Here is a 12,073-nt window from a genome sequence, read left to right on the forward strand (position 1 = left end):
CGTTGGTACTGGTTGTTTAAACGAAATGTTATTGTTAAATAGCTATAAAAATATTTTATATTACCTGTTTATTTTTCCAGTACTTTATAAGTTTTATTTCTTTCCTTTTTACTAAGTAGTTCAGTTGAGTGTTACTAGGCTTGTTAAAAAATTTGTTGATTAAAGTAATCTAACAGGTAGTTCAAATATTTTAATGATACATTCTATTTTGGAAAGAAGTTGTGTTTATTGTGTGCAGAGATTTTTGTTTGAGAACGCCAGGTCACAAATTCACTCCATCTATTGTTCTTTAATACCAAACCTCACCAGGCAGGCGTTCATGAAACAACTGACAGCGACTGAGAACTGTTTTGCTTTTGACTCCTGACAATCAGGTGGTGCCTTGTTTTGTTAATTTTGATCAAAATGATTAACTTTGTTAATAGTTTTACTTTTTAATAGTTATTAAAATCCAAACCAAACCTTTTATTGTACAACAACCTGTTTCTGAAATGCTGAGTTAGTTTTAGGTCAGATCTAACATTATACACACCTTCCAAAAAATTCCACTTTTGTTTCATCAGTCCCCAGAATGTTTTTGCTAAAGTCTTGAAAACCATCAACAAGTTTTAAGGTGAATGTGAGACATTCCTTCATGTTCTTTTGGGTCAGCCGTGGTTCTGGCCTTGGAACATTCATTTTTGCTGTTTCTTTCTCAATAAAGAATCATGAATGCTGACCTTAACTGAGACAGTGAAGCCTGCAGAGCATTAGATGTAGTCCTGGGTTCTTTGGTGACCTCCCGGATGAATCATTGATGTGCTTTGGGAGTAAGGCCTCTCCTGGGAGCGTTCACCCCTGCTGCTGGTGTCCCAGTGAGCAGATTCAATGATTTTGTAACCCTTCCCAGGCTGAGAGATGTCAATGATTTTGTTTTTCTATTGTTTGTGAACAATTTTAAATGTGTAACTTTTCTTTCAGCTGTCAGAAAGGTTCTATTTAAATTAATTATAATATCTGCAGATCAGGTAAAAATCAGGCTTTGGTTTGTTAAATTGGCTTGTGAAACTGAGTTGAGGTTTATAAAAAATATTATTTAATCACAGTTAATTATAATAATTTAACTATCTGTGTTCAATATTAAGATTTATTGAATGATCTGAAACATTTAAATGCAACAAGAAGATAAAAACAGAAGAAACCTGTAAGGGGACAAACAATCTCAAGTAGATCCTTCGACTTGAATCACAACTAAATTACACAATGCATGGACTTTTGAATTTCCTTATAACAGAGTGCTTGTTTTTATCCTGTAAAGTGCATCTAACAGTCTTCTAAAGTGTCATAGTAAAATGTCTGGTGTCATCGTCATGAGAAGGTAAGGTAGTGCAATTATTAGTGCTGGAATATATTCAACCAAACACATAATTCCAAATTCCGTCAGTATACCTCTTCACTTAAAATGCTAGGTGGGCTTTTGAAAGCCCACCTATTGTTTCCAATTGTAGGATTTCACTTTCCCAAGGCTTTTACGGCAAAAATACCCTACTTGAGGGGTAGGACGTTTTAAAAAACCCAGGGCTTTGCTCAATGGGTGGGGTTGTGTGCTGCAAGGCTAAACTGTCCTTCACAAGTTTTAAGATGTTTTTAGGCAAGAAAGTACACCTCCCAACTTTATCTGTACAGTCAGTTTATCAGACACTTCAGGTTTCTAGACGCTGATGGGCGTGCTGTATTTAATTCAGATCCCATGATTAAGCGAGGCTTTCTCATTTTACTCTCACAAAGTTTTGTCTCAGTGCACCGGCTGATCAAACCACCCTGTCTGTTTTGCGTGTGCGTTTGTGTGTGTGCGCGGAGCAGGCTGCTTTCCATCTTCCATGGCAGAGAGAGGAGAAGTGCTCAGAGTGTATATCCCATAACCCTATAAATATATTTTGCTGGGATTTCTGATCCTCAGTACTTTTATACAACTTTTCTAAATTCACAACTGGAATAACTTATTTTGTTTCATTATACAAGAATAAGATAAGTCAATTCTTAACTGGACTTCTTTAGTTTCACTGGAACAAGTTTCATCACTAATTGTTTCTAACAATAAAAAGAAATAAACTGGGTAAATCCTTGAAGGTTTCTAAAGTAGTTTTGTCCAACTTTTCAACGAGCTAGAATTAGACTTATTTTTGTTTCATTGTAATAAAAATAATGAAGTAAATCCTTAAAGCTAAAAATTAAGGTCTCTAATCTGGCCTTTCTGACAGTACAGCTAAAACAGAAAGCAGCAGGTAAAGGGAAAGCGCAGTGAAGGCGGTCTGTGTGCATGTATGTTAGTGTAATCGTGTGTGTGTGTTAGTGTAGGTCCGTGAACTGTCCCAGACAGCAGCCATTGTCTTTGATAGTGATGGAATGTATCAGGCAGTTCAGTAGTGCTCTGTTCCAGGTCACAGATATCACAGAGCGTTTTGTTTATATAATATCCAGGAGAAATTAAAATTGCAGGGAAGCCAGATTTCATAGTATCATTTGTTTTCGAGTAGGCAGACCTACTCTTCTTTTTTCTGCCTTAAAGTCTCACTGGTACATGTCAATGGCGATTCCAAACAGCCAAATTTGTGGGACCAGCTTCTCCAAGATCTAATTCATCCCGCCAGCAAGTTCAGGAACAACAGGTGGCCTGCAGTTCTGCTAGCACAGCATTTCAGTCTAAGTGCTGGTAGCGGACATATCCCTCACACAGTTCAGGCAGCCGTGATATGGGCCTAAACAGCTGCTGATGTTTTCAGAATTCCTTGATACACCAGGTAACTGCCAGTTCCAAAAAACAGAAGTCCTGTTATCATAAATCCAATTTTGTATGCATTTTCAACATCCTCGGCTGACAAATCGTAGTCATTTTTGTGTTGTCTGTTGTGTTTTAAATTGTATTTTATGTATGTATTACTAATGTATTGTATTTATTTTAGCCCTACTTCCCTTTTCCTAAGTGGTTACTCCACTTGTCAGGCCACCATTTTAAATAAGAACTTGTTCTTAATGACTTGTAAAAATAAAGGTATAATTTAAAAAAATGGACAGACATATGATCCTCCTCCCAAGAGTCCACCGAGTGTCTAGCTGCAAATGTCCAGCTGGGGCACAAGGGCTCTCCTTTGCCCAGTCTTCTTGTTGAGAAAATTTTATCAATTGCTTTGAGCTGACCAGATCCATAATTTACAATTTGGAAGATACCATATCATACCAACTTTATTTATGAAGCACTTTATACACCGACAGGACCAAAGTGCTGTACACAATCATAAAATACAATGCAATTATGAAATAGAAAGAATCGAATATAAAATACATACTGGAAACAGACACAATAAAACAAAGTGAAATCTCTCAGATTGTGCCAAAAGCCAAAGAAAAAAGATGAGTCTTAAGAAGAGACTTAAAAATAGCAAGTGAAGAGGCCTGTCTTATGCTCAAAGGCAGATCGTTCCATAGCTTAGGAGTTGCCACAGAAAAAGCACAATCCCTTCTGAGCTTGCATTTTGTCTTTGGGACCCTCAAAAGCAACTGATCAGCTGACCTGAGGGAACGGGAGGGGGTGTAAGAGTGTAACAGCTCAGACAGATAGGGAGGGGCAAGGCTATTAAGAGCTTTAAAAACAAATAAGAGGATTTTAAAATCAATCCTAAAATGCACCAATGTAAGGAAGCTAAAACAGGGGAAATGTGGTCAAATTTTCGTGTACCTGTTAAAAGACGTGCAGCAGCATTTTGTACCCTCTGAAGCTGGGAAGTATATAAATTACTGATTCCTATATAAAGTGAGTTACAGTAATCCAGCCATGTGGTCACAAATGCATGGATCACTGTTTCGAAGTGCTGTCTGGAAAGAACAGGTTTTACTTTGGCTAGCTGCCTTAAGTGGAAAAAGCTGGATTTTATAACGGCTCTGATGGTGCTTCCATCTTAAAACCAGCATCCATCTTAACCCCTAAATTAGTAATAACCGGCTTAACATACTGGGCCAAAGAGCCAAGACTAGTCAAGGAATCAGCAGTGGATCTGCCAAAAATCACTACCTCTGTCTTGTCTTCATAGACATATCTTACATAAGTAAGATATGTAAAGAGAGGCTTCAGGGCTTGCTTTTGTTTGTTGTACAGAGTACTGGATAAATTCCAGTACTCTGGATAAATTCCCAACACATTTAAGTCCACGTTACAGAAGCCCCAACAAATTTATATCAGAGTTTGGGCTCTATGTATAACAACCCTTTTGACAATTTATGTTTCCTAAGACCATTTAACATCACCTTTTGACTCATTCTGGTCTGTTGAGAGGCCCATAGCCATGCTGTTGCCATAACATTGTAAATGACCACATACCACCAGAGCTAACCATAGACATAATCTGGTCTAATCTGATTTGCATCACCCGGACTTTTAAAAATAATGGATACTTTTCAATCCATATATAAAAGGGATTGTTCTGAACTATTTTCCCCAAAACAAATACTGAAGAGTTGCTTGAAGTGCAGTAACAATGGAAAAGTGTTGGCGGTTTCAATTCTACCAAAAAACCTGACATTTTCAGCTATCAACTCACAATACCAAGACTGATTCACTCAGATTTAACTCACCTCATCAGAAGCTCCCTCTGCAGGTCTTTTCTGAGGTGTTGATGGCTCAAAGGCTTGTTGGAGGCCACCAGCTTGTGTGCTGTTCAGCGAAGAACCACTCAAACGCTTCTTGCCACGAGGAACAGGTACAAGCTGCCCTGACGACCTAAAAAAAAACACATCATTACATAAATGCATGTTTTGTTTAACATGCACCTGTTACCAATGACCTTTAATACTGCTAAAAATCCCACATACATTAAAAAGTCTGATAATTCAAACCTAGAAATAATTTTATGCACACTGAAAAACTTAAAACAAATATTAGTTGAGTGCATCCTGCAATAGTTTGTTTATTGATTAAACTTACCTTTGATTCTCTGAACCAGCAGCTACTTCTACAGACAAAAAGTCCAACTCTTCATCTCTCACTTTCCTTGTGTTTAATTCCATAGGTTCATTCTCTTTTTTATGCTCTACATGCAGCCAGTCATCCTGAGAGGAAGTAACCGTGACAGTCCCAGACCTATTGACCTCTCCTTTCAGGACCTTTGTGATGTTCTCCTTCTCTGAAGCAACTTTATCATTCTGTAAGATGTTTCTAACAAATGGTTTATCTGTAAAGGTCCAATCCTTAAGGAGTTCACTCTGAATTTCTTCATTATTTTCTAGGGACGGTCTCTGAGTAAACACTTCTTGCATAGCTTCTAGCACATCCCTCTCCAGCTGCAATAAAATGTCTTCTTCATCCTGGACTGCAACTGAAGCGGCATCAGATTTTAAATGGGCATCAAGAGACCTTGAGCTTTCCTCTGTTGTCTTGCGAGATATTTCACCTGGGATTGTCTGAGATAATTCCATTTCTTTGGAAGATGAATTGTATGCACATGGTATGTGAGTGTTTCTAAGGTGCTTGTTGACTAGATGAAATGGAACAGCCGTGCTAGATATGTTTTTTTCTGGGATTGCTTTAGTATCAGTTCCATCACCAATCCTGTCTAAATGAGAAACAGGTGTTGCATCACCTAGGAAGGAATCACAGTGACGTTTCCTTCTTTCTTTGGGTACAGGTAGACATGAGGGTCCAGGTATTTTTTCTGAAGTATCACCATACACTGCATGAGCATTTTGCTCTAATGTAATTCTGGTTCTCCTCAATGCAGCACCAGACCCACCTGAGGGTGAAGAAGGTTCAACAGAAATATTAGAGCAGTCTTTACAGTGTTCACCTTGTGGCAGCTCGTCGGGTCTGGAAGGAATATTCAACAGATCAGCTTGCCCTGCATTTAGTGACCCAGTCTGAGATGCACTTGCTGCAGTGGTACTCTGGTCTTGGAAGGAGCCACTAACATGTTTTCTCCCACGAGGCTTTGGAACAGGATTTTTAATTAGCTCAGACTGTTTCGCATTTTTGACAGCTAAGGACTTGTCTGCCTTTTGACTCATAATGTTGAACATATTAGCAAATGTGTTACCATCTAATGGCAGCTTGTAAACTTGTTGCGAGTCATCTGCTGCAGTGATGTCCTTGTCACTACTGAGTCTTCCAGCTTTTCTTACTCGTTTTGGAAGATGTATTTTCTTAATTATTGAAAGATGGGCAATGTGCTCATCATTGAACACATCTGGCTCTGGCCTAGGGGGAATGTATTTCAATTCTTTTGCTTTCAAAGAAGGCACTGTGCTAGAAGACGAGTGGACACTGGTTATACTATCTGTTCTAGGCCAATCCAGAGTACTAGAGGGTTGTTCTGTGTCCTCTGAGCTAACTAGCTCCAACGCTGTCTGTTTAGATAGATTATGAAACAGCTGAGATGGTTCTGTTGTATTGTCTTCTGTCTGTATCCTTTCTGAAAGAAGTGAGTTGGATTGTGTTTCACCACCCAAAGCAGAAATAATTTGAGGTTCCATGCAGCAGGTGTGGATAGGGTCAGAGAATGACTGTAGAGAACTCTTCGTGATAGCCTCCATCCTTTTGGACTGAACAGGGCTAAATCCGGCGACAGGCTTACGAAACAAAGGAACTACTTTATGGTCTTCTGTTAACTTATCCTTCTTTCTGTTTGGCCTTACTGGAACTACACACATTTCTTGATCACTCTGTTTCAGTTGAGGTGGAACTGTTCTCTTTTGCTTTTCGTCTTGCGTGGGACCGCCACTGTCAGCTAGTGGCACCACTGGATTATTGTCTTGATCACATGTGGATCTGTTCAGAAGTACATCAGATAGTGTACTTCTTTGTTTGTTTCCATCAGTGGGGTGGAGGGGAGATGCAGACAGCGTTTTTGAGCTTGTTTGTGTCGGGCTTAGAGAAAAGAGAAGACACACTTCAGAATCAGCTGCTGTGCAATGCACTGATAGTAGGCATTCTTTTTGCAGTAAAATGATGGATTAAAAGGATTCATAATGTTCCTAAAATGTTCTTAGTTAATTGATTGTTTAAATTAATTCAGTTTTAGAGATGCAACAATAATTCAAAAGTTACAGTATCACACAAGAAACAAAGACAGCGAGGATCTTATTTCGCAATACCCTTTGACCATCAATATTTTCTGATTGGTATATGGTTATAAACAACCCAATGTAAAAAAATATATAACCAAAAATCAATTTTCAGGTTACACACACCATGCAACCAAAAAACACTCAACCATCACTCACCCTTTCTCTGGTTGAGAAGAAAACGTTTTTACACCATCTTGTTCTACACCGTCCTGGTGTCCTGCTAGCGAACTTTCCAGGCACTTCAATGTTTGAACAGAGTTCTGCTCAATCAGCAATCTGTCCTTTGAATGCTGCTGATTAAGAGGTAACTCATATTCATCTGTTCCTTCACTAACTTCTTTTATACCCCTTCTATCCTCTTCTTTCAGTGGCCATGGCTTCATACATGAAACAAGAAGGCTGTCATCATTGTCAGTAATTGGTAATGAAGCGACTAACTGATCATCAACCAAGTTCCACATGTATGGTTCGACACTTGTTGGATATTCTTGTTTAGCGAGAATGCCCTCAGAATTGTCCTCTATCTTTTGTGGAGGAGTTTGGCTATCAGTATAACAAGGTAAAAGCTCAGTAGATGGAGTCAACTTCCTGTTCATTAGGCGCACAGTAGGAACATCAAGGGGGTGATCGACATCCACTAAAGCAGAGCTAGATGGGCCCAGGATGGATGCTACTGTTTCAAAACTGTAAAGAATAAATAAGCACTGAATATTGAACATGTAAGTCAATACACAAAGTTAAATATAAAAATACATTCTTTTCAAAATTTATTTGAGGTTTTAATTTTCATTAAAAAAAGAAAAGGTAGGAAAAAATCGAAAGTGGGCATAATATCACATTAGATGTTCTGGAATATCAATTATTAAATATTCTTTGGTGCATGCTATTAGACTATTGTTAAACTTACCCTTTGTGGAAAACACCAACAAGGGCCTTTACTAATCCAGAAGTCTCTTCTGCATTTGGTGATAAGTAGTGTTCTTTCTGTTTTTCAGACACTGATCCATCTGCCTCCAAAACCTCCCATCCAAAAAGTCTCGCTGTCTCTGACGTATCCAATGATCTATCCCCTGCCTGTGTTTCATCTGCTGGTATCGTCTCTACATGTGATTTGCTGAGGACCCAAATACAACACCTTTAAAGTTGTGTTCCGTAAAGCGTCCATGGAATAAAAATTCAAGTGCAACCTGCATTAACATCCCTGCACAATCTGCACAACTTTACCATGCACTGTATGACAGCATTCCTATCCAAAACCATTTATGTTAAACAAGCACTAAGCCAATTTCACAGCAAAACACACGCGAGCATTGGGCTCTTCCACTTACCCATTATATAGACAATGAGCTACACTTTGCTTTTCCCCCCACTTTTCATCTGTTAAAAACATCAACCAGATAAAATTTTGGAATGAAACAAGCCGAAGAGAAGAGCATTATATGATGTGTTGACGTTGAACACGTAAATGTCTCACCATTAAAAAGTTCAGTGATTTGATTCTTTACAGATGATAGAGGAACACCACTTCTATTGTCTTCTGTAGCAGAAAGCCATGGAGTACCCATTTTTTTCACATCAGCTGTGTTCACTTGCAAAACACTGGGAAATCCAGGAATCTGAGCCAGATGTGGGCATGATGGAGCCATTTGGACCATAGACTTAACTTCTTGTGAATGTTGGAATTTTGCTGGGAAAGTTGCAATAAAAGCATTCTCTTTTTGCCTCTTCTCAAACAAGACAATATTATGTGTTGTCCAAGTGTATGTTTCAGAACATTCACAGCTTAGCATTCTTGCTGATGGAAAACCAGGGACGCATGAGACACATGAAGAGGATATATATAAGCTGACCATATCTGGTTGCCTGCTTACTTTTTGGGCAGAAGGAAAACCATAGATTATGGTCTTGTTAGGACAGGATGTCACTGAAGACTGCATTCCTTTCCTGCTGTTGAAATCTAGCTGATACTGTTCAGGAATGTAGATAATGTTGTGTTTGTTCTGAGGTTTCATCAGTATCAATTTTGTTTCACTTAGCCATTCTGTGCTTGGGACTGTAGTCAGGGATGCAAAACCTTTGATACGTGAAATGAAGGAGCAACAGGGTAGAAGATTTTTCATATTAGGTTCCATGTTGGATTTGATTCTAGTTTTGGGAAGTTCCTTGGGTTTAAGACTTGACACCTTGCATTTGGTGGCAGATGGGAAGCCATGGATGACTGATGCTTTTGGGCAAGATGAGATCAAACACAACATTTCCTTTGTTGTTTCTGTGATACTTGGTGAGAGGTCAAAAGCAAACTGAACAGTCCTTTGGGATCTGTATATCAATGGACTTATGTCAGCAGCCCAATCTTCTTTATTCTGTTGTTCCAGTGATGGGAATCCTGGTATACTAGAAGTTACAGGACACAAAGGAAGGAGACTGACTCCATCTGGTGTATAATACTCAAGTTTGGGATTAGGAACAGATGGGAAACCTTTAATTCTTGAAACTCTGGGACAGGATGGTGAAAGCAATACCATTTCTTTCATTGGTCTCTTGTCTTTGTCACAGATATTGATAACTAATGGATGTTTGTCTTTTATCCTTGGTTCAAACAGTGGCGCCTTGTTTATTATCCACAATTTTGGACTATGAAATGATGGAAATCCTGCAATCTGGGAGGTTTTTGGACATAAACTCAAAAGACCCACCATGCTTATTTTGTCAATATCAGTAACACTGAGTTTTGGTATTGATGCAAAGCCATGGATGAGTGATTCTCTTGGGCAGGATGACGAAAACAGCAACATTTCCTTTGCTTTGTCTGCATTACTTGGGAATAAATCAGAATTAAACTGAGCGGTCCTTTGGGATCTGTATATCAATGGACTTATGTCAGCAGCCCAATCTTCTTTATTCTGTTGTTCCAGTGATGGGAATCCTGGTATACTAGAAGTTACAGGACACAAAGGAAGGAGACTGACTCCATTTGGTGTATAATACTCAAGTTTGGGATTAGGAACAGATGGGAAACCTTTAATTTTTGAAACTCTGGGACAGGATGGTGAAAGCATTACCATTTCTTTCATTGGTCTCTTGTCTCTGTCACAGATATCGATAACTAATGGATGTTTGTCTTTTATCCTTGATTCAAACAGTGGCGCCTTGTTTATTATCCACAATTTTGGACTATGAAATGATGGAAATCCTGCAATCTGGGAGGTTTTTGGACATAAACTCAAAAGACCCACCATGCTTCTTTTGTCAATATCAGTAACACTGAGTTTTGGTATTGATGCAAAGCCATGGATGAGTGATTCTCTTGGGCAGGATGACGAAAACAGCAACATTTCCTTTGCTTTGTCTGTATTACTTGGTATTAAATCAGAATTAAACTGAGCGGTCCTTTGGGATCTGTATATCAATGGACTTATGTCAGCAGCCCAATCTTCTTTATTCTGTTGTTCCAGTGATGGGAATCCTGGTATACTAGAAGTTACAGGACACAAAGGAAGGAGACTGACTCCATCTGGTGTATAATACTCAAGTTTGGGATTAGGAACAGATGGGAAACCTTTAATTCTTGAAACTCTGGGACAGGATGGTGAAAGCAATACCATTTCTTTCATTGGTCTCTTGTCTTTGTCACAGATATTGATAACTAATGGATGTTTGTCTTTTATCCTTGGTTCAAACAGTGGCACCTTGTTTATTATCCACAATTTTGGACTATGAAATGATGGAAATCCTGCAATCTGGGAGGTTTTTGGACATAAACTCAAAAGACCCACCATGCTTATTTTGTCAATATCAGTAACACTGAGTTTTGGTATTGATGCAAAGCCATGGATGAGTGATTCTCTTGGGCAGGATGACGAAAACAGCAACATTTCCTTTGCTTTGTCTGCATTACTTGGGAATAAATCAGAATTAAACTGAGCGGTCCTTTGGGATCTGTATATCAATGGACTTATGTCAGCAGCCCAATCTTCTTTATTCTGTTGTTCCAGTGATGGGAATCCTGGTATACTAGAAGTTACAGGACACAAAGGAAGGAGACTGACTCCATTTGGTGTATAATACTCAAGTTTGGGATTAGGAACAGATGGGAAACCTTTAATTTTTGAAACTCTGGGACAGGATGGTGAAAGCATTACCATTTCTTTCATTGGTCTCTTGTCTCTGTCACAGATATCGATAACTAATGGATGTTTGTCTTTTATCCTTGATTCAAACAGTGGCGCCTTGTTTATTATCCACAATTTTGGACTATGAAATGATGGAAATCCTGCAATCTGGGAGGTTTTTGGACATAAACTCAAAAGACCCACCATGCTTCTTTTGTCAATATCAGTAACACTGAGTTTTGGTATTGATGCAAAGCCATGGATGAGTGATTCTCTTGGGCAGGATGACGAAAACAGCAACATTTCCTTTGCTTTGTCTGTATTACTTGGTATTAAATCAGAATTAAACTGAGCGGTCCTTTGGGATCTGTATATCAATGGACTTATGTCAGCAGCCCAATCTTCTTTATTCTGTTGTTCCAGTGATGGGAATCCTGGTATACTAGAAGTTACAGGACACAAAGGAAGGAGACTGACTCCATCTGGTGTATAATACTCAAGTTTGGGATTAGGAACAGATGGGAAACCTTTAATTCTTGAAACTCTGGGACAGGATGGTGAAAGCAATACCATTTCTTTCATTGGTCTCTTGTCTTTGTCACAGATATTGATAACTAATGGATGTTTGTCTTTTATCCTTGGTTCAAACAGTGGCACCTTGTTTATTATCCACAATTTTGGACTATGAAATGATGGAAATCCTGCAATCTGGGAGGTTTTTGGACATAAACTCAAAAGACCCACCATGCTTATTTTGTCAATATCAGTAACACTGAGTTTTGGTATTGATGCAAAGCCATGGATGAGTGATTCTCTTGGGCAGGATGACGAAAACAGCAACATTTCCTTTGCTTTGTCTGCATTACTTG

General features: G+C 38.8%; 1 protein-coding gene across 3 annotated transcripts in view; it reads right to left on the bottom strand.

Annotated features, from left to right (window-relative positions):
* LOC105916943 (EH domain-binding protein 1-like protein 1) overlaps positions 1–12,073 on the bottom strand; it is a 48,693-nt gene that overhangs the window by 11,782 nt on the left and 24,838 nt on the right. Inside the window, exons 1-7 of one of the 3 annotated variants that reach the window (XM_036146088.1) lie at positions 9,933–10,742; positions 8,567–9,392; positions 8,421–8,469; positions 8,000–8,206; positions 7,249–7,776; positions 4,958–6,892; positions 4,609–4,753 (exon numbers count right to left, since the gene is read on the bottom strand). In XM_036146088.1, the coding sequence (XP_036001981.1) occupies positions 4,609–4,753; positions 4,958–6,892; positions 7,249–7,776; positions 8,000–8,206; positions 8,421–8,469; positions 8,567–9,392; positions 9,933–10,706 (4,464 nt within the window). In that variant the 5' untranslated portion in view covers positions 10,707–10,742. Of the gene's footprint in view, positions 1–4,608; positions 4,754–4,957; positions 6,893–7,248; positions 7,777–7,999; positions 8,207–8,420; positions 8,470–8,566; positions 9,393–9,932; positions 10,743–12,073 lie in introns of those variants that run through there. The other 2 variants (XM_036146090.1, XM_036146091.1) reach the window with 2 other exon arrangements.

Source organism: Fundulus heteroclitus, chromosome 14 (genome assembly GCF_011125445.2).
Source record: "Fundulus heteroclitus isolate FHET01 chromosome 14, MU-UCD_Fhet_4.1, whole genome shotgun sequence".
Lineage (NCBI taxonomy): Eukaryota > Metazoa > Chordata > Actinopteri > Cyprinodontiformes > Fundulidae > Fundulus > Fundulus heteroclitus.